The sequence below is a fragment of the Schistocerca piceifrons genome, chromosome 9 (assembly GCF_021461385.2).
Source record: "Schistocerca piceifrons isolate TAMUIC-IGC-003096 chromosome 9, iqSchPice1.1, whole genome shotgun sequence".
In the NCBI taxonomy this organism is placed as follows: Eukaryota; Metazoa; Arthropoda; class Insecta; order Orthoptera; family Acrididae; genus Schistocerca; species Schistocerca piceifrons.
In genome coordinates this window covers 182,229,874-182,252,029 of record NC_060146.1, presented here as the reverse complement: position 1 = coordinate 182,252,029, position 22,156 = coordinate 182,229,874, and the positions used below count along the sequence as shown (strand labels likewise).

Below are 22,156 nucleotides of genomic sequence, written 5' to 3'. Positions count from 1 at the left end.
TGGAAGACTACCAATTTCCATTTCCTCGTTAGTAACTTTCCATTGCCGAATATGTTTCCGATGCGTCAAACATCCAGTTGCTCTGAGCTTATCGTACACATATTTAAATGTACGACGTGCAGGGTGAGTAAGTTGAGGATATCTTTCAGTGTATAAGTCTCTAGCTCTCACTGAATTTCGTTGGCATTTTCCGTAAATGAGAAGCATATCGACTTGTTCCTTCGAAGGCATACATAATTCACATTTGCTTGATACGACGATAATAGTCTTACTGTTCCTGTTACGGTTGTATTACGAAACCGTCGAATGGTGTTTATATGTCTATGGCACATTAGACTGATACGCCGTATTCGGCGAATATGTACTACACTCCTGGAAATTGAAATAATAACACCGTGAATTCATTGTCCCAGGAAGGGGAAACTTTATTGACACATTCCTGGGGTCAGATACATCACATGATCACACTGACAGAACCACAGGCACATAGACACAGGCAACAGAGCATGCACAATGTCGGCACTAGTACAGTGTATGTCCACCTTTCGCAGCAATGCAGGCTGCTATTCTCCCATGGAGACGATCGTAGAGATGCTGGATGTAGTCCTGTGGAACGGCTTGCCATGCCATTTCCACCTGGCGCCTCAGTTGGACCAGCGTTCGTGCTGGACGTGCAGACCGCGTGAGACGACGCTTCATCCAGTCCCAAACATGCTCAATGGGGGACAGATCCGGAGATCTTGCTGGCCAGGGTAGTTGACTTACACCTTCTAGAGCACGTTGGGTGGCACGGGATACATGCGGACGTGCATTGTCCTGTTGGAACAGCAAGTTCCCTTGCCGGTCTAAGAATGGTAGAACGATGGGTTCGATGACGGTTTGGATGTACCGTGCACTATTCAGTGTCCCCTCGACGATCACCAGTGGTGTACGGCCAGTGTAGGAGATCGCTCCCCTCACCATGATGCCGGGTGTTGGCCCTGTGTGCCTCGGTCGTATGCAGTCCTGATTGTGGCGCTCACCTGCACGGCGCCAAACACGCATACGACCATCATTGGCACCAAGGCAGAAGCGACTCTCATCGCTGAAGACGACACGTCTCCATTCGTCCCTCCATTCACGCCTGTCGCGACACCACTGGAGGCGGGCTGCACGATGTTGGGGCGTGAGCGGAAGACGGCCTAACGGTGTGCGGGACCTTAGCCCAGCTTCATGGCGACGGTTGCGAATGGTCCTCGCCGATACCCCAGGAGCAACAGTGTCCCTAATTTGCTGGGAAGTGGCGGTGCGGTCCCCTACGGCACTGCGTAGGATCCTACGGCCTTGGCGTGCATCCGTGCGTCGCTGCGGTCCGGTCCCAGGTCGACGGGCACGTGCACCTTCCGCCGACCACTGGCGACAACATCGATGTACTGTGGAGACCTCACGCCCCACGTGTTGAGCAATTCGGCGGTACGTCCACCCGGCCTCCCGCATGCCCACTATACGCCCTCGCTCAAAGTCCGTCAACTGCACATACGGTTCACGTCCACGCTGTCGCGGCATGCTACCAGTGTTAAAGACTGCGATGGAGCTCCGTATGCCACGGCAAACTAGCTGACACTGACGGCGGCGGTGCACAAATGCTGCGCAGCTAGCGCCATTCGACGGCCAACACCGCGGTTCCTGGTGTGTCCGCTGTGCCGTGCGTGTGATCATTGCTCGTACAGCCCTCTCGCAGTGTCCGGAGCAAGTACGGTGGGTCTGACACACCGGTGTCAATGTGTTCTTTTTTCCATTTCCAGGAGTGTATTTCAGGATATACGAGAGAGAATTGTCAGGGCATGTGCTTCGATAAGTACCGAAGTGATAAGGAATACCACTCAATACACGAGAAGATTGCAGCACTGCATTGATACCAATGGTCATCACTTCGAACACCTTCTGTAAATGGACGTTCATGCCACCTTTGTGACCTTCGTTGACCGTCAATGACCTTACTCTTACACATCATTGGATTCGTCTCGATAGCCACTATCAGAAAATAAATACCAAACTATAGTATCCCACTAAAAAAAATTAATTTGACATTCACATCTCTGACGCAACTCGACCTAGCAGCAAAAACCCAACGTCATACTATGGCCCCCGTTATCCGATGCAACTTTTGTCCCACAAGCTTTTCAGCTCCTATCATACTTTCGGAGTTATTCTTGGTGGCAATAGTTAGTGACTCACCCTGTACAACTCTAGAAAACGCAATTTCCTCAAAGAAAAGATAAATTTAGCAAAAGAACGCAAAATAAAATCATATAAAACGTTTCTTGACTACTTTGTCTGGATCATATGAAACATATTATTCATAAACAAGTTTCACACTTATCAGCAATAACAGGAAGCGATTGCCTTTGACTAAGATGAAGAAATTTCTATTGAATAAAAACAAGTATAATTATAAACATTTTTCTGTTTGTACATGTACACTGTCCTTGCATCAGATATAAATGCTTTGGTTACATAAAAGCGCAGAAGTTACGCGATCAACTAATTTTTAGTACTTTTAAAATGCAACTTGTATGTTGTAAGCATATAAAATACACAATGGACTAACACCGAACGATGTGCGGTTCTAATTATGTGTAGAACAAACAAAGAAAAAACAAAGATATGTCGCCGGTTCGCTGTTTCTCTCTGACACATTCATTTATGGCTTTTTTCCCTTACGATGCCAGCGCTAGTAATGGTAATCCTGACATTTACTACGCTATTTATGTAATGTATCAAAAGAATCGTACGGTAGTTTTGGTATAGCGCAATTGTGCCACTTACCGTATCTGCATGTGCTGCCGCCTCATTGTGATGCCTGGGAGTTACTGTACAATGGCGCCCGCTCCACCCCTCCGCATCCACTCGTAGCATTTTGTAGAACCTGCCGCTATGCTGCTCGTTGTCACTGCCGCCCATCAATCGCTTCTGTGAAATCTTCTCAGGGCTTTCCATCTTGACGTCTCCATCTTTTGCTGGAATATTATCGACTGTGTTCACAGTATTTGAAGTGTCCCCTGTCATAGCTCTTAGTTCCGCCGTTGGTACTTGAGTATTATCGCTGTCCATCTCACTTACCGTTCGGTTTGTCACCGTACACGCCGTTCATGGTGGCGGTTGGTCGTTTTAAACTTAGATTTGGACCCCTTGTAGATCCCAGCGGCGCCTCGCGGGATCCTCTGTCTCTTCTACACTGACTCTTCCACTTGTGCGAGGCCAGCCTTTAAAAACGACCCGAGTCAAGGAACGGGAAGGAAACTGCGGCTTCGCTCTGAATGCGTCAGTGCAGGCACGCATATTGTGCGCAGTCAAAACTACTACCGTGGCCCCTTAATAAATCTGGAAAACCGCCGTGTCTGTTTGCCTTTGAACACGCTGATCTCCAAAACTAGTAGAAGACTTTTCGTGGGGTTTTCGCAGGAAACGTGGTAATGGCTTGGGGTACCGTATATTTTTCAGTTTATCAAAATCTGATCACGAAAAAAACATAACGTTACTAAGATTGTAACAAAACTTCCTATTCCCCCTGACGTTGGGTAATTGTATGTATATTTATTGTCTCTGTGTGTAAACGTGACTCAATGCTCTGTGTTTAGTTTAATTGTAACGTGTTGTATGAAATTGTCTTTTAAACAGATAATAGTTAATTATTTTTCCACAGATCTTCTTGCAATCATTTAAACTGCGAAAATGTTAACAGAGACTTATTACACCCAACACTTCGGTGTGCTAAATAGCTGATTATAATTATTTCCTTTTATTGAAGTTGTAACCTCCACCCTCCTTCCTTCTTCCATCTATTGTCCACTTTAAACAATGCCCAGCACAAGAAATTAATAAACAAAGTCTTTTATGAAGATATGAGACGAGTGAAGATTTCCATAAACTTTCAAGTTTACTTAGCTTGTCATGTTGAGATGTCCCCAGTTCTCCTTGTCTAGGGGTCTGATTCTTGAAGCTGGAAATCCAACATCAGGTTCTCACGGTTGCTTTGAACTAAATAAATTGGAATATTGTTGTTGCAGGATTTTTTACGTAAACGTATTTTCCACTGATTTTCTCTCATTTTAGTATATCATACAGTATTTTTATTTTTCACATTAACAAAGCCGAAATTACATTGTTCGCACCTGTTATTTTCTTAACAAATGAATTCGTACTAGTTTTCCTTACAATATTAATTTCGATTATTATTTCATATATGAATCCAGAAATAAACATAGTAAATAGTACAGAATTGGGTAATAAATAAAAGAAATTTTAAGTGTGCAAATAATTCGTAATTTCAAATGTTTGTAAGAAAAATAATTTTAACTGTACATTCAGCAGTAGTAATTATCGATTATAGCATCGAAACTAAAATAATGTATAAAGTAATTCTTTTTCATAAATTTTAGCTTGAAATATAACATACTGTGTGTAAAGTTACATTAATGTTTTAAGAAAAGCACAGTATTGGATACTGGTCACCCCATGTTATATAATAACACTGAGATATTGGCATGTACGTCCTGCTATTGGGACAGTGTTATTAGGGAGGCAGTGGAGATTAAATTAGCGAGCAACCTCGTTAACAGGGATGGAGGTTTCTGTTTAAACTCTGTTTGGAATCCGGCTCTCTCCCTTGTCAAAAAACAGAGGGACAGAGTCAATGGTACCGGCGAATTCATAGTCTCACTATCGATAGCTCTGACTTTGGTCATCTTTGGCGGCACTAGTGTTCAGTGTGTGTGTTATCTTTCCTGCTTCAGTCCGAGAACTGAGGTTTTAAATTTGCATGTACGCCGCCTGTCCGTTGCAGTTTGCCTTGAAAATGGCGGGGTGTGCTCCCGCCGAAATGTCGACGGTCGCTGAAAGTGTTACCTGGCTGAATTCCCGGAAGTTATTTGAAAATGGATGTTGTAGTGTCGTCTTAATCATCATCATTCATCCCCATTACGGTCGCAGGAAGGCAATGACAAAACCACCTCCGCTAGGACCTTGCCTAGTAGGCTGTGCGGGTCTCCCGCATCGTCCCCCTACGCTCCTCGGAGTATGGGACCTCATCATCATGATCATCATCATCATCATCACAGTTATTACAGCCCTCTTAATATGGAGCGTAGGAAGAGTGCATCTTTCTAGGTCGACGGTACTACATAAAAAGATAAACGTCATCTCTTCTATCAGACAAATGAAAATTAACAGAGTCTATACCGTCTTTTTTAATCATTGACTACACCGATAATAAATCGTGCTTATTGCCTTTGTTATTTTCACTCGAAGTACTTCATATGAAAGAATGCCAATGTTTTACTCATATAACAGCCGGTCCCTGTGGCCGAGCGGTTCTAGGCACTTCAGTCCGGAACCGTGCGACTACTACGTTCACAGGTTCGAATCCTGCCTCGGGAATGGATGTGTGTGATGCCCTTAGATTAGTTAGGTTTAAGTAGTTCTAAGTTCTAGGGGACTGATGACCTCAGCAGTTAAGTCCCATAGTGCTCAGAGCCATTTCAACCATTTTTTTACTCATATAACAGAAAAATATGAAGTCCTTTTTTCAAGTACATTTGGAAAGAAAAATACGCCAAGAGACGCCACACTGCCTCCCTGTCGGTCTGAACACGTTAATCTTTGAAATTAATAGAGAGATTTTGTGGGGTTTTCACCGGTAAATTTAACGTCTCTAGGGGCACCGTATAGGCTATATTTCATCAAAATCCGATCAAGGAAAAATTAAGACCTTCATATATATTACACTGAAGAGCAAAAGAAACTGGTCTGCCTAATATCGTGTAGGGACCTCGCGAATACGCAGAAGTGCTGCAACGTGACGCGGCATGGACTCGACTAATGTCCGAAGTAGTGACGGAGAAAATTAACACCATGAATCCTTCAGGGTTGTCCATAAATCCGTAAGAGTACGAGTGGGTGGAAATCTCTTCTGAACAGCACGTTGCAAAATGTCCCATATTTACCCAATAATGTTCAAATCTGGGGAGTTTTGTGGCCAGTGGAAGTGTTTAAACTCGAAAGAGTGTTCCTGAGACACTCTGTAGCAAATCTGGACGTGTGGGGTGTCGCATTGTCCTGCAGGAATTGCCCAAGACTGTCGGAATGCACAATGGACATGAATGGATGCAGGTGAGCAGACAGGATGCTTACGAACATGTCACCTTTCAGGGTCGTATGTAGACATATCAAGGATCCCATATCAATCCAACTGCACACCCTCCACAGCATTACAGAGCCTCCACCAGCTTGAGCAGTCCCCTGCGGACAAGCAGGGAGCACAGATTTATGAGGTTGTCCCCATACCCGTACACGTCCGTCCACTGGATACAATTTGAAACGAGACTCGTCCGACCAAGCAACATGTTTCCAGTCATCAACAGTTCAATGTCGGTGTTGACGGGCAGAGTCGAGGCGTAAAGCGTTGTGTCGTACAGTCATCAAGGGTACACGTCGTCGGTACTGTTTTTGCGGGATCTTTTTCCGGCCTCAGTGACGTCGGAGATTTGAAGTTTTACTAGATTCATGATATTCACGGTAAATTCGTGAAATGTTCGTACAGTAAAACCCCCACTTCATCGCTCCCTAGGAGATGTTGTGTTCCATAGCTCGTGCGCCGATTACAACACCACGTTCAAACTCACTTGAATCTTGATAACCTGACGTTGTAGCAGCAGTAACCTATCTAACAAGTGCGCCAGACACTTGTTGTCTTATATAGGCGCTGCTGACCTCGGCGACGTATTCTACCTGTTTACATATCTCTGTATTTGAATAAGCATGCGTATATTAGCTTCTTTGGCACTTCAGTGCATAATAATGTATGTATGTATGTATGTTCCACACTTCCTCCAAAATCACTGAACCGATTTCAACCAAACGTGATGCAAATCTCACTTTCTGGCAACAATCATTGTGGAACTAAGAACCACCTGCCTATCTAAAGGGTAAGGGTGGAGTGAAGAAGAGGTGTAGCCATGACGCGCGAATATTCAGTTTTCATTCACCTACTATTAGAGAGCGAGACCGCTTAGTGAGGTGTAGCAAACTTTATTCATAATTTCAGATCTTAAGCAAACTTTTGCTTCCTGACACACCCCGCACAATGATAAAAGGAAAAAAGTTTGTTGCTTACAACATTTTACATCTTTGCTGTTCATTTTCGCATCAGACATGACGTTTTAATTTGCTACTCCTTTATTACTAATTGTCCCAACGGCTTTGCAGCAGTGGTAACACTTCTTCCCATGAGATGATCGAAGTTAAACACTATCGGGATGGGCTAGAACTTGGATGGGTGACCGTCCGGGTCGACCAAGTGCTGTAGGCAACCTGGGTGCAGTCATCCCTGGTGAAGGCAACTGAGGAACTACTTGATTGAGAAGTTGCGGCTGCAGTGCTGAAAACAAACAATGGCTGGTAGAACCGTGTGCTGACCACATGCTCTTGCATCCAGTGACAACTATCGACTCAGGATGACGAGATGATCGGTCGGTACCGACATATTTCGATGTCTGTTCGGAAGTACTACGTTCTATTCCGATGTATGATCGGAATAGGACATATCTGGCAATCTGAGATAATACCTGACGACTGGAGAACTGCCTTAATTCATCCATTGCATAAAAAAGGGGAAAGACCAGATGTTAATAATTACCTAGGAATCTCTTTCTTCCCGGTCACATACAAAATTCTCTCGCAGTGTTTACCTGATCGAACCCACGAACAGTTAGAACCTAAAATTGACGAATACCAAGCAGGCTTTAGACCAAATAGATCCTGTCCGGAACAAATTCTTATTTTAAAACTAGTCCTTAGGCACCAAAGGATTTCTGACAACAATATCGTATGTATATTCGTGGATTTTAAAAGGGCCTACGACTCAGTTGATCGCGAATCCCTTATTCAAATTCTAAAGGAGCAAGGGCTATCTCTAAAGTTAAATTCGAGGGAGCAGTTTCCGGACCATTTGATATAAAGGCTGGTGTTAAACAGGGAGATGAAATCTTCCCATTAGTGTTAAACTGTGTTTTGGGAAAAGTAATTACAGAATGGCGAGAGCAAAAGTTGAGTCAAAATATAGATCAATCAGTCAAGTTAGGTAGAAGTAATATTAGAGTAGATTGCCTCACCTTTGCAGCTGATTTGGCAATTTTAACTAGGGATATTAGCACAGCTCATAAAGAAATTGAAATTCTTAAAGAAGTTGCAGGACTGCAGGACTAGAAATATTATTCGAAAAAACGGAATATATGACATGCAAAAAACAAGTACCAAAGTCCAGAATGAGTTTTTCACTCTGCAGCGGAGTGTGCACTGATATGAAACTTCCTGGCAGATTAAAAAAAATGTGCCGAACCGAGACTCGAACTCGGGAACTTTGCCTTTAGAGTGCAAGTACCCTACCATCTGAGCTACCCAACTACGACTCACGCCCCCTACTCACAGATTTACTTCTGCCAGTACCTCGTCTCCTACCTCCCAAACATTACAGAAGCTCTCCTGCGCAGGAAACAGAAAAATAAGAAGAGCTTATCAGTTGAAATATTTGGAGGAAATTATAGAAGAAAACAGTCTTGAAAAAGCTGAAAATGAAGTTCGCTGTCAAAAAATGGCAACCGCATTCAGATTAACACAAAATATTTATAATAAAAAATCACTTTCTAAATTCACCAAATGTAGGCATTACAGCACTGTAACAACACCTAAATGTCTTTATGGAGTAGAAACGTCAATTTTAAATAGAAAGAGGGATAATGAATAAATTCAGAACAAAGAAAGAAAGATTATTAGGAGAATATTACCCCCCAAAATTACTGATCGAGAAACTTATACGCTGAGAAGTAATAAGGAAATAGAAAAATACACAGACATACATGGTGAGATGAGAAAACGAAGACTTAAATATTATGGGCACATTAAGAAAATGGCACCCACTCGGTTGACAAAACAAAAGTAGAATTCTACACAAACAGAAGTAAGGTCAAAGCTGAGGCAATGAAATGGATTGCTGCGATTAAGGAGGAGCTTAAAGTAGCTGGTAGAACTCAGGCAGACCCTACAGAGAGAAAAACTTTCAGACAAAAGATATTTCACTGGGAAGTTGGTTAGAGGGCAATTAGAAAACGAACTGGAATACCGTGGTCTCATGAAAGAAAGAGACTTCATTCTGAACGAATGAAACAGATTTGGACACAAAGGAAGGCCAGCCATCAAAAGCGACATTGATTGAAACTCGCGTAGTCCTATTGAGTCCATATGTGAATAATAATAAAAGTCAAATGTCTGATCGTCTACGCTATGTTAACGATTAAAGCGATCTACTTTTCAATAACGCAAGTTTTGACAGAACAGCCAGTGATTTATTTGAATACGTAAAAACGGGTGTAGATGACTGAGAATATTCAAAAACATTGTTATTCAAACTTTCGGTTGAGCAGCAGTAATGAGGAGACATGTTCTGAGGTCCAGACTTTAACACCGAGTATCATACTGCTACCTTCATCCATTGTTCATTCACAGACTTCAGCTCATACTTTCCCAGTCTGTGAATTATATTAAGGAAACAAAGCAACTCTTAATTTCTCTTGCTCCTTTACCGCTTTTTTACCACATTCCATTTCTAATACAGATGCTCCTAAAGCCTTTACTGAAAAGAAAATTCAAGTGTCGCACCTGCACGATGGAATTTCACTTCTGGGCTTAGCAGCAGAGTTCGACACGTATTTCTTTTCCTTTTCATTTCTCAATGTAAACTCCCCATCGTAGCCCCCTCAGATTTAGCGGTGAGATAGCCCACTGGATAGCGCGTCAAAAACTGAACACGTCAAGTATGAAAACAGGAAGAAGGTGTACTGAAGTGTGGAAAAAGAAGCAAAATAGAAACAATGAAAGGTCCACGGTCGAGATGTACAACATCGACCGAATCTGAATAGCAATGACGTAGTGGATATGTGGTCACGGTGTTAGACTGCGAAGGGCTAATCCTTACTCAAATCTTCCTCGTGCTCCATTTCTTTCATTTTTTTCACAAAATTATACCTATTCGTCCAGTCAGTGACGTGTCTGTTCGCTGTATTCAATTTTGTGTCCGCGGCTCGTGGTCCTGCGGTAGCGTTCCCGCTTCCCGCGCAAGGGGTCCCGGGTTCGATTCCCGGGGGTCAGGGACTTTCTCTGCCTCGAGATGACTGGGTGTTGTGTGTGTCTTTCATCATCATTTCATCCTCATTCACTCGCAAGTCGCCGTAGTGGCGTTAAAGAATTTGTGGAACGGCGGCCGAACCGCCTCGCGAGGGGTCTCCAGGCCACCAATGCCAAACACTCGTTATCAATATTCAAATTTGTGTCTATGTCGTGGAGTAACGTCCATCTGCAGGAGCGAGGTGAAAGGAAGTGACCTCCAGACGTATGTATTTCCAAGTACCACATGTTATGACTCTCACGTTCCGTTTTGGAAGTTTTGACTCTTGAACTGCTTTGTTGTAACATAGTTCACACCCGTTGCCGGTTGATGTTCACATCTTGAGCATAGACTGTTTCAATTTTGCTTCTTTTTTCACAGTTCGTCACACCGTCTTCCTGTTTTCAAGCTTGATCTGTGTTCAGTTCTTGAAGGGGTTTCCACCGGGCCATTTTACCATTAAATATGAGGGGGGGGGGGAGGTGCGATGGGGAGGTTCTCTTGTCAGAGCAGCACTTGCAACTTACGTTCTTAACTATTTACTTGTTGTATACCATCTCTCCCCTCCTGTTCACGTTATATCCACTGCAGCTCCCTCTAGTACCTTGAAAGTTATTCCCTGATGTCTCAGCAGATGTCCTATCATTCTGTGCCTTTTTCTTGTCAATGTTTTCCATATATTCTTTCCTCGCTGATTCTGCGGATAACCTCCCCATTCCTTACCTTATTAGGTCACCTAATTTTCAAAGTACTTCTGTGGCACCACATCTCAAATGGATCTATTCTCTTTTCTTCCGGTTGTCCCCCAGTGCATATTTCACTACTACAGAATGCTGCGCTTCAAACGTACATTCTCAGTAATTTCTTCCCGAAATTAAGGGCTACGTTTGATACCAGCAGTCTTCTCTTAGATAGTAATGCCCTTTTTTGTGAGTGCTAGTCTGTTTTATATTTTTTACTTGCTGCACAGGTAGCAGAATTCCTTAACTTCATCTGCTTCGCGATCACCAAGTATGATTTTAAGTTTGTCGCTGTTTTCATTTCTGCTGTTCCTCATTGCTTTCGTATCTCCTCAATTCACTCTCAACGCACATTATATACTGATTAGTTCCTTCCATCCAACAGATCCTGTAAGTCTTCTGCACTTTCACATAGGTACAAGGGAGATAACTGCGAAAAAACCTTGGGTAGTAGAAGAAATGCACCAACTCATCGACGAAAGAAGGAAGTACAAAAGTGTACAGGGAAAGACAGGAATACAGAAATGTAAATTATTCAGGAATGAAATAAATAGGAGTTGTAGGGGAGGCACGGAAAAATGACTGCAGCAAAAGTGTTAAGAAATCGAGGATGAAATGATTGTCGGAAGGACTGACTCAGCATATAGAAAAGTGGAAATGGCACCGCTCGAAGTGGCGCAGTGGTTAGCACAATGGACTCGCATTCGGGAGGACTACGGTTCAAACTCGCGTTCAGCCATCCTGATTTACGTTTTCCGTGGTTTCTCTACATCACTCCAGGCAAATTCCAGGATGGTTCCTTTCAAAAGGCACGGCCGACTTCTTTCCCCATACTTACCTAATTCGATGGGACCGATAACCTCGCTGTTTGGTTTCTCGCCCAAATCAATCATCGAACCAACCAACCTTCGACGAAATGAAAAGCAAGGGTGGAAACATTACGGGTGCAATGGGAATCCCACTGTTGAATGCAGAGGAGAGAGCGGATTGTTGTAAAGAGTACAAATAAGGCCTATACCGGGAGAAGGAGTTGTCTGATAACAGAAGAAGACTTTGGAATCTATACGGAGGAGATAGTGGTTTCATTATTTAAAAGATCTATGAAAGAGTCGATCTCTAATAATGCGGAAGGAATGGATAACATTCCGTTGGAATTCCTAAAAACACTGGGAAGAGTGGCCACCAAACGGCTATTCACGTTGATGTGTGCAAACTGTGAGAAAGGCGAAGTACCGTCAGACTTTCGGAAAAATATCATCCACACAATCCCGAAGATAGCAAGGCCAGATAAGTGCGAGAATTAGCGCACAATCTGCTTAACACCTCATACATCCAAGATGCTGACAAGAATAACACGCAGAAAATGGAAAAGAAAATTGAGGATGTGCTAGACGACGATCAGTTTGGCTTTATGAAAGGTAAAGACACGAGATAGGCAATTCTGACGTTGCGGTTAATAATGAAAGCAAGACTAAAGAAAAATCAAGACACGTTCATAGGATTTGTAGACGTGGAAAAAGTATTCGACAATGTAAAATGGTGCAAGATGTTCGAAATTCTGAGAAAAGTATGGGTAAGCTATAAGGAGAGACGGGTAATATACAATATGTAGCCAAGAAGGAACAATAAGTGTGGAAGACCAATAACGAAGCGCTCGGATTAAAGACGTGTAAGAAAAGGCTGTACTAATTCGCCACTACTGTTCAGTCTATGCATAAAAGCAACAATGACGGAAACAAAAGATTCATTGATGGCATTGCTATTCTCAGTGAAAGTGAAGAGAATTACAGGATCTGTTGAAAAGAATCACCAGTCTAGTGAGTACAGAATGTGGATTGAGAATAAACCGAAGAAAGACGAAAGTAATGACAAGAAGACTAACATTAAAATTTGTGATCACGAAGCAGACGAGGGTAAGGAATTCTGCTACCTCAAAGCAGTGTAACTTGTGACGGGCGAAGCAAAGTGGATGTGAAAAGCAGAGTACCATATGCAAAGAGGGCGTTCCTGACCAAAATAAATCTTTTAGTATGAAACATTGGCCTTAATTTGAGAAATAAATTTCTGAGAATGTACGTTTGGAGCACAGCGTATATGGCAAATATCATGGCTTGTGGGAAAGCGGAACGGAAGAGAATCGGAGGGTTTGAGATGTGATGCTACAGAAGAATGTTGAAAATTAGATGAACTGATAACTTAATGAATGAAGCCCCACAGAATCGACGAATGAAGAAATGTATGGAAAGCACTGACAAGAAGGTGGGGCAGGATGTTAAGACCCCAGGGCAACACTATAGAGGAAGGCAGAGGCTGGAATACGTCCAACATATAATTCAAGACGTTGAGTGCTAGTGCTTCTATGAGGTGAAGAGGTTTTCAGAGGGGAGGAATTCGTGGCGGGCCGCATCAAACCAATCAGAAGACTGGTGAGCCAAAAATAAGTGCAGAACACACTGAATAGATTTGTTATTACCTTTTTGTGTATTATTTATCTTTCCTTCCGATATTAATAACAATTTCTTCTAAATGTTATGGATCGATCGTATGGCACTGATGGCAGGGAGTCACCACATGGGGAAGTTCGGTCACCGAGTTGCAAGTCTTTTCAGTTGACGACACAGTGGGCGACTTGCATATCGATGATGATGAAATGATTATGTGGAAAACACAACGCCCAGCCACCAAGCATAGAAAATCTCCAACAGGAATCAAACCCATACCTGTTGCGTGGCAGTCAAATGCACTGACCATTCAGCCAACGGGGCAGACTTCTAAATGTTAAAATTTCCCATCTCCCGGAAAAGGCAGACAGGAGAAAATAAATCCACAGAATAATTATTACTGTGATCTATGGCCTATAATCCAGGTCGCATTTAATCATTGCTAATAGCTTTATTTATATCAGAATTAATGGTTAGTTTCATAACCATGTCAAAAGCGGAAAATAAAAAGATATTACAGAATTCCATATGTAATCCACCTTCCTTTAGGAATTAATCGAAATCTTACAGTTTTGCAGATGGAAAATAAAGGTAGAGAATTAGATCTCTTGGAATAATTTTCAATTGCTACGTATGTGGAGAAAAATTAAAATATGTTAAATGGACGAATTACAAACAACACAAATAACTTTCTTCTTTATTTGTGGAGCTGTTATAATTTGAAAGTGGTATGTTTAGCTACCTTAAACGTCTTTTATATTACTGAAATGGAAGCTTTTAGGACCTGCTGTGTGATATGATTAGTACATGCGGTCATTTCCATAGGGGATGTTTGCTGGACGAGATCTTTGGTAACAGTGTCTTTGATTCCTTGACAAAGACCATAGAGTAGGAATATCTATGGAGTGAGCATATTGTAATGTCAAGATTGAAATGGAATTTTTGCGTGACGTTCGTTTAATGCCGTTTGTTTACATTTTGTGCTAAGACGGAAACTTTAATATTACACATATTAGTTCCATTTTTATTCATTCATTTATTAATGGCAGCAATGGTGAATAATCGGTGCAAATCGAAGTACGTTCCGGTGGTAAGTACTACGGAGATATAATTGTATTCGTAGCGGGACTCTCTTTCCTCAGTATCGAGACAAAGTATAACAAATTTATTGCTGTGTAGTCACATTTGTGATTGCATAGCAATAAATTTACAAAAGAAATGCTAGATAAATCCGAAAGTGGGGAAAGGTGTTGTCAGTCAGTATGTACGAGTGTACGCATTTCGAGTGGCTTTTCACTTGCACAGAAGATTTATAAATAATATTCAGAGTCATCACATCCGTACTGTACAGATAGCCAAGCCAATATCTTGTTTTATTGTTGTCTTAATGGGATATCTATAACTGTGTGATTAACATTTTATTTTCGCTAAGGATTAACAAAGATTGCAGCAGAAAGTAAAAAAGAAAGAATCTCGTTCATGAAAATATTTCAAAGTAAGACAATTTGTTAATATGCTGCTTGTTATAATTCCAAACTCAGAGTTCCGGTTCAGAAATATTCGATAATAGTCGTCAGCCTCTACGAATGGCGTAACGAACATGCGACGAACGTCGTAAACAATATGGCTACTACAAACGGCCTAAGCTAGATATGTCTGTCACCACAATCAGACTTTTTTTGTTTCACATTCGCAGTGTTCGCCAACTGTCAACAACGTGAGAGCTGCCAACATAACCTAGACCTCGGGCTAAGTTACGCATCAGTCGTCACCGAAAATAGTGTTCTTTTGCTTTCGTGTGTGTTGGCTTAGTCAAGTCTCAACCATAGTATTACCGTGCAGCCTAACCTACATCTCGAGCTGTGCTAAAAATCTGTAGGCTACCACAACTAGGTTTTCTCGGTTTCACATTCGTTGTTTGCCAGCTCACAACCAACTTGTGGAAGTACCCACTAAAACCTGACGTCATAGCAGCCATTAACATTAGCTCAGTGCTCAAAGGCTACTACTAGTTAGTTCTCTAAACCCGGCTCGATTTGATTCTAGGAGCTGTGACGTAGTGGTGTATGATCTCGTACGAGTGCGAAGCGGCAGTCTGTTTTGGTTAGGGTCGCTAGCACTTTGTTCTATTCTATGTTTGTGTAAGAACGATGTTATTTGTACTGGTGCGACCAAGTGGTGTAAGCAGGAGTTATCACTAGTTGTGTTGGGGCTCTGACACAGATAGCTTTAGCTCTTGGCTCAAGTATTACTGATTTTGAAATGGATCAGTCATTGAAGTTCACCAGACGCATTTTGTAGCGAAAAATGGAAGATTTGCAATCCGCGGTCTCAATCCGCCGATGCACCTGGTTCGAGTGCTCGAACCTCAGTTTGTTCGTTATAGTTACGTCGACGTGTTAATTTTGTTACACGAAACAGGTATCATTGATGTACCATGACTGATTTCATTTATCGTGAAGTGTGTAGGGAAGGAAGGTTTCGGGGTCTAGTGCAGCAGGGGATACAACCCGTCGGCTTTGGACAATGACGTCACACGTCGCCAGAGAGCAGTTTACCATTTTCGCTTTTGCTGTTATGTTTCAGTTTCGTTTTTTTTTACTGATTGCTTAATAAAGTGGATCTGTTTATTCTATCTCGTGAGATTTTTTTAAAAAGCCGAAAAACACTTATCAGCCACTGAAGGGAGCTACAACACTAAGAAGAATCGCTTCTCGATTGGCCCCTTGTGACGTCATTGTCCAAAGCCGACGGGTTGTATCCCCTGCTACACTAGTCCCAGGTTTCGTTTCTATTTGTTTCGCGCATGTCTCCGGGCTTTCTTTGTCTCTCTAGACCATTCTGGTGGTTTTATCATTTTTTGTTAAATTTGTGATTTTTTAATTATGTTTTTCAGTGTTTGTCGTATTTTTTTTCTTTTGTCTTTACTGAGTCTCTCTCTGTTTCATGATGTAATGTATGTCTGTTAAGCTGATTGCCGCGATTTTTGGCTGCCTGCGTTGGTATCAGTTTTTGGAAATACGGAAGCGTCCGATCCCGCCCGTCTGCTTTGACCCATGACGTCACAAATATGGCGGAAACAAAAACACACACTTTCCACAAGAAGCCTAATGACACTAACGGGACAAGCGCGGGAAATGGGGTGTTTTGGGTGGGGGGCAAACTAAATATAAACAAATTTAGACGCCTTGCGTAGCTACAACGTGTAAGTGAAGACAGCCATGCATGAATACCCACCCACCTCCCCAGGGGTCGTAACCCCTGCAACCCATAGAAGATAAAGATGCTTCAGTAGCTGATTAGTGTTTTGTCTTTTTAAAAAAAAATCTCACGAGATAGAACGAACAGATCAGAAAGATAAATATAATAAACTAAAACAGAAATTGGAGGAAACAGATAATTAAAATAAGTAATAAGTGTTTTTAAATTTAAAAAAATCTCACGAGATAGAACGAACAGATCAGAAAAGTAAATAAAATAAAACAGAACTGGAGACAGCCACACTCAAACCAAACTCCGCGTCATGACGTCACACACAACACCCTTACGTCACGGGTCAAAGCCGACGCGTGGGATCGCACGCTTCTGTCGACCCCAGTTTTTTTGTTATGTCTGTTTATGAACTCATTTCAGCTATATCGGTCAAGTATTTTTTTTCGACACCAGTTGTTTGTTCGCTCTAGTTTTTAGTGTACTTGACGCCAACCGTCGTTTCGTGGTTTTCTTGTTATTTTGGTGAGTACATTTTGGCATTATCGTGATTTTGCGGTTTTGTTCCCTCCAGTTTGCCGCAATTGTCCCATTAGGATCAGTACTTATTATTAATACTTTATACGGTTCCGTAATTAAGATCACATTTTTGCGGTATTGCAATAATTATCGTGACGTCATGTTCTCCATCGTTCATGCCCACGAGAAAGACAGGATGTGGCGCTTACGTCATATGTCAAAGTGTACGGATGATATCTAAGACTTCTTACGTTTTCGGGACACTTTCGCTTTGCCATACTACGAAGAAACGTCGTAATACCACCATAGCATAATTTATTAAACCAGAGGTCCGGCAATATGAAGATCGGTACAAAAATTTATAACAAGTTCTATTCCTCTAACGACGAATAAAAATATAGAAATATAGCGACACCTGTGTTGTGACACAGCAAATAAGCAAAATAATTTTGATCTTATCTCTTCTAACCTTAAAACCACGTTCACTTCAGATATTGAATGCAATTATAAACATGTTAATGAAGTCCTGCTGTAAAATCTACGATGCTTTTGAATGGGATCTGCCTGTACTGGCAATGTAAGAATATTCAAAATCTGCACAACGTTTATCAACAAACCATACGCCACGTGTGACTTTGGGGTCATTGTTTGTCGGCAACTACATTTCAGTTTTGCACATCTAAATGCTCACTTCAGCTAAATGTAATTGTTAATCCGGACCGAAGGGAAATTGTCAGTGCTAAATGAGTTGTAACAGCGGCTCTAGTGGATTATGTACGAACTAGTGTCGCAAACCGAATGGAAGAAAACTGTGGTGACTGACTTACCTGTAGCGTAGCTCGAGGCCTAGGTTGGGTTGGAATATGACAGTTTGGTCGTTAACTTTCAGCAATCACATTTGAAATGATTGGTTCAAAACCTTTGTGGAAGTGTTTAGGCAGGAAGCTAATAAAACAGATTCAACTTTTTGTGGAATATTCCGTTTTATATGACAGCATTCCACACAACTATAATTATGGTGCCACGTATTGTCATATGCTCGACGTTATGATCACATTTATCGAACGCTGTTTTCTCATTGGTTCCGCGATTGTACTTAATCAGTCGGCACTACATGTTGCCAACTGGTATTCGGTATTTCACTAATTTTTCGTAAAACACAATTTCCAGCGCACTACACGCTAAGTTAAGTAGCTGTTGTACTTCTTACCTACATTCCAGTACCGTAAATATATTTCTTATATATGTTACCGAGCGAGCTGCCGCAGCGGTTACAACACTGGACTCTCATTCGGGAGGACGACGGCTAATAATCGCTTCCGGCAATCCTAATTTAGGTTTTCCGTGATTTCCCTAAATCGCTTCAGGTAAATGCCGGGATGGTTCCTTTGCAACGGCACGAACAATTTCCTTCCCCATTCAAACTCATTGCTGATAGCTTTGCTTATACCAAAATTACTCCGCGTTGGAGGCGGAAAACAAAATTATAGAATCCTAAATGCAAGCCGCTCTCCGTTAGGAACTGATGGAAATCTTATAGTTTTGCAGATGGAAAATAAAGCTAAAGAATTAGATCTCTTGGAATAATTGTCGATTGCTGTGTACGTGGAAAAAACTAAAATGCGGAAATAAAAGGTTACAAACTACACACAACTCTATTTTTAATTTGCGGAACTGTAATTATTTAAAATGATCTTGTTAGCTACGTTAAACACATGTTATATTAGTGACTTGGACGCTTTTAGGATCTTCTGTGTGTGATTAGTACTTGCGGTCGTTCTCATAGAGGGTGGTCGTTAGATAAAAACTTTGGTAACAGTGTCTTTGGTTCCCTGACATGAACCATGGAACAGGAACATCTATGGAGTGAGCATACTATGTCAACGTGAACGTGGAATTGTCACGTGACGTTCGTTTAACACTGTTCAAAATTTGCGCTAAATCTGAAGCTTTAACGTTACACTTATATGGTCCATTTGTTTCCATTTATTTATTAGTGGCAGCCATGGTGAATAATCGGTGCAAATCGAAGTACGTTCCAGTGGTAAGTACTACGGTGATGCAATCGCGGTGCTCACTCTAGTTGGAGTCTCCTTACTTAAATCAACACATAGTGTAATAAATACTTAATATCTTAAGACAAATCTGACTGTATAGTAATTCATTTACGAAAGAAGGGCTAGATAAATTCGAAAGTGTGGAAAGATGCTGTTAGTCTGTGTATTGAATGTACGAGTGTACGCATTTCGAGTGGTCTTCACTTGGAAAGATTATTTGTAAATTATACTCGGCCATCACATCCATGTTGTACACATGTCCAAGCCAATATGCTTCTTTTACTGTGTTCTTAATGGCATACCTACGATGTGAAAAAGAGCTGTAAGATTAATATTTTATTTTCCCTAAGGATTAACAAAAAATTGCACGAGAAAGTAAAAAAGAAAACACTTCGTCCCTTCTTAAGTTTTATCGCACACTTCATAGATACTTCTACTGTATGCTATGTATAAAACTTCCTTCATCGTGGTGCATGTGTATTTACGTTCAGACGGTGTTTTCCCTCTCTCTCTCTCTCTCTCTCTCTCTCTCTCTCTCTCTCTCTCTCTCTCTCTCCGCCTCCCCCCCCCCCTCTCCCTCTCCCTCTCCCTCTCCCCCCCCCCCTCCCGGAGCAAACGATTTGCTGTCATTGTCACCACCAGTGTTCATGAGTGGCATACACATCAATTTATTTTGGTTCAAGTACAATTGCTGATCAGCTACGTTTTAAAAAGAGCACGTGGTTTCAGAAAATGTTAGAACGAACTTTGATTTTCAGGGTCGACAGAAGCGTCCGATCCCACGCATCGGCTTTGACCCGTGACGTAAGGGTGTTGTGTGTGACGTCATCATGGCGCGGAGTTTGGCTTGTGAGTGAGTGTGGCGTGTTTGTAGATGTCGTCGTGTTGTGCTCTCTGGTGGTATGTTCAGGGTTTTCGTTTGTGTGGCGTAGTGGGCTCAGTTTGCTTTTGCTCATTATCCAGAACTGTTAGAGTGTCGGCTGTGTTTGTAGTGGAATTCGTTTCAGTGAGTTAACGATTTTGTGTGAAGGTTAATTTAGTGTTGTTCGCTGTACATCGTGTGGTAATTTCAGTCAAATTGGTTGTTGTTTTTCTTCAGGAATGGATATGATGGATAAAATGAAGTGCGCAGGTCAAGGGAAGTGTCCTATCCCAAAGTGTGGTTGTGAATGTTGATATTGGTATCGGGAGATGTTTTTGAGCTATATCGGCCAAGGGAAGTGTTTGATCCTAATTTATGGGATCGGGAGCTGCTGTTGAGCTCTATAACTCAAGGGAAGTGTCCGATTCCAGATGATACTGTGTTTAGTGGTATTTGGGGAGTTTTGTGATGTAGATTTTTTCGTCGTTTTGTGTGGTTTTGTTTGGGGGGAGGGTTCCTAAATTTGTTTATATTTAGTTTGCCCCCACCTAAAAACACCACATTTCCCGCGCTTGTCCAGTTAGTGTCATTAGGGTTTTTGTGGAAAGTGAGTGTGTGTGTGTGTGTGTGTGTGTGTGTGTGTGTGTGTGTGTGTTTGTTTTTCGATGTATTTTCGTCCTCATAATGTGTACGTACCGACTTTATATGCGCCATATTGGAATCGTGGTTTCTGGTCGTTTCCGCCATATTTCTGACGTCATGGGTCAAAGCAGGCGGGCGGGATCGGACGCTTCCGTATTTCCGATTTTTATATGGATGTTTCCACTCTATACGATGATGGCACTACTGTGGATATTTGACAGGGCCGAACGTTACTAAAGCTTTGTATCCGTGCAGATTCTTGAGTAAAAGTTAGCAATGTCTCCCTTCACCACTCCAACTCCCTTGCATTCTCCATAGTCTATATATTATAAGCATGCATAACATACAGCAAAATGTGTGTCGCAGAATTCTGTTTTATCTTATATAAGTTTTCTGAGTTAATGTCGCAGTTTTAGTTTTCATGAATTCAATCAAACTGCCAGTATCAAACCTAACCTAGACCTCGGGCTACGCTGTGAATCAATCTGCCGCCACAGCCAGTGTGTGGTGGCACCCACTACTCCCGAATTACATCTTGACTGTCGTAACTGACTGATCTGTAGCATAGCCCGGGGCCTAGGTTAAGTACGAAATGGAAGACTTGGTTGTGAATTCATAAAAAAACTACAACTGCAAAGTTATTTCAGAAAACGTATACCAGACAATACACAACCTGCGACTCGTATTTTTCTGAATCTTACGATGTAAATGTACCATACATACACTACTAAAAGGCCAACTGGGTTAGGGGGTGGGTGGTACAGATAGAGCCAGGATTTCCTTGCAGATTTATGTTCCAAGTATATTTGCATGTTTTGGCCATTTCGGGACAAATGCATAGTTTGAAGATTTCAATCATGTAACTGCATGAATTTAGACATTATTATTACATGTTATCATTTGTCTGTTCTCAGTGCACATATTGCTATAACTTGTATGATAGCTCCACTTACTGATATTTTTACATATGAATTACCCCAAAAATACATGAGTGATCCCGCGAATTTTGTTAGTCTTTAAACTTCATAGTGAACTCCAGCATCCTGGGTCACCTCGATAAATATCTGTGGAAGTCACAATATATATCCTCTCTATGAGTTTAAACCAAAAAGAAAGGTACCAGGATTTTTAAACGATGCTGCCCCCTTATACGATGAAATCCGCGAAAGGAATTAAAATATTATATCCTAACCTCAAGCATCTTACATGTTTACACCATGCACTTCAACTTTTAGTGACACAGTACGTCTAAAGTATGGCAATGTGAATACGCTGATATCCTCCACATACGAGATAAATCGACGCACAAAATACAAAGGTTTCATAATTCTGACAGTATTAACTCGTACGTTGACTTCTTTCCTATTAAATTCATTCTAGAAAGCATCTGTGTGCCTGGATAAATGCTGCCATTTTTTACTGTAATAATTTTGATGAATTGAAGTCGGCAAGAGACCGCTGTATTCCCTTAAATTTTTTAGCATTAA

General features: G+C 41.7%; 1 protein-coding gene across 2 annotated transcripts in view; it reads right to left on the bottom strand.

Moving 5' to 3' along the window:
• The window catches only part of LOC124717340, a 29,659-nt gene extending 26,443 nt beyond the window's left edge, over positions 1–3,216 (bottom strand). Inside the window, exons 1-2 of one of the 2 annotated variants that reach the window (XM_047244170.1) lie at positions 3,103–3,216; positions 2,809–3,014 (exon numbers count right to left, since the gene is read on the bottom strand). In XM_047244170.1, coding sequence (XP_047100126.1) covers positions 2,809–3,014; positions 3,103–3,133 — 237 coding nt within the window. In that variant the 5' untranslated portion in view covers positions 3,134–3,216. The remainder of the gene's footprint in view (positions 1–2,808; positions 3,015–3,102) is intronic. The other variant, XM_047244171.1, reaches the window with a different exon arrangement.
• Between the last annotated feature and the right edge of the window lie 18,940 nt (positions 3,217–22,156).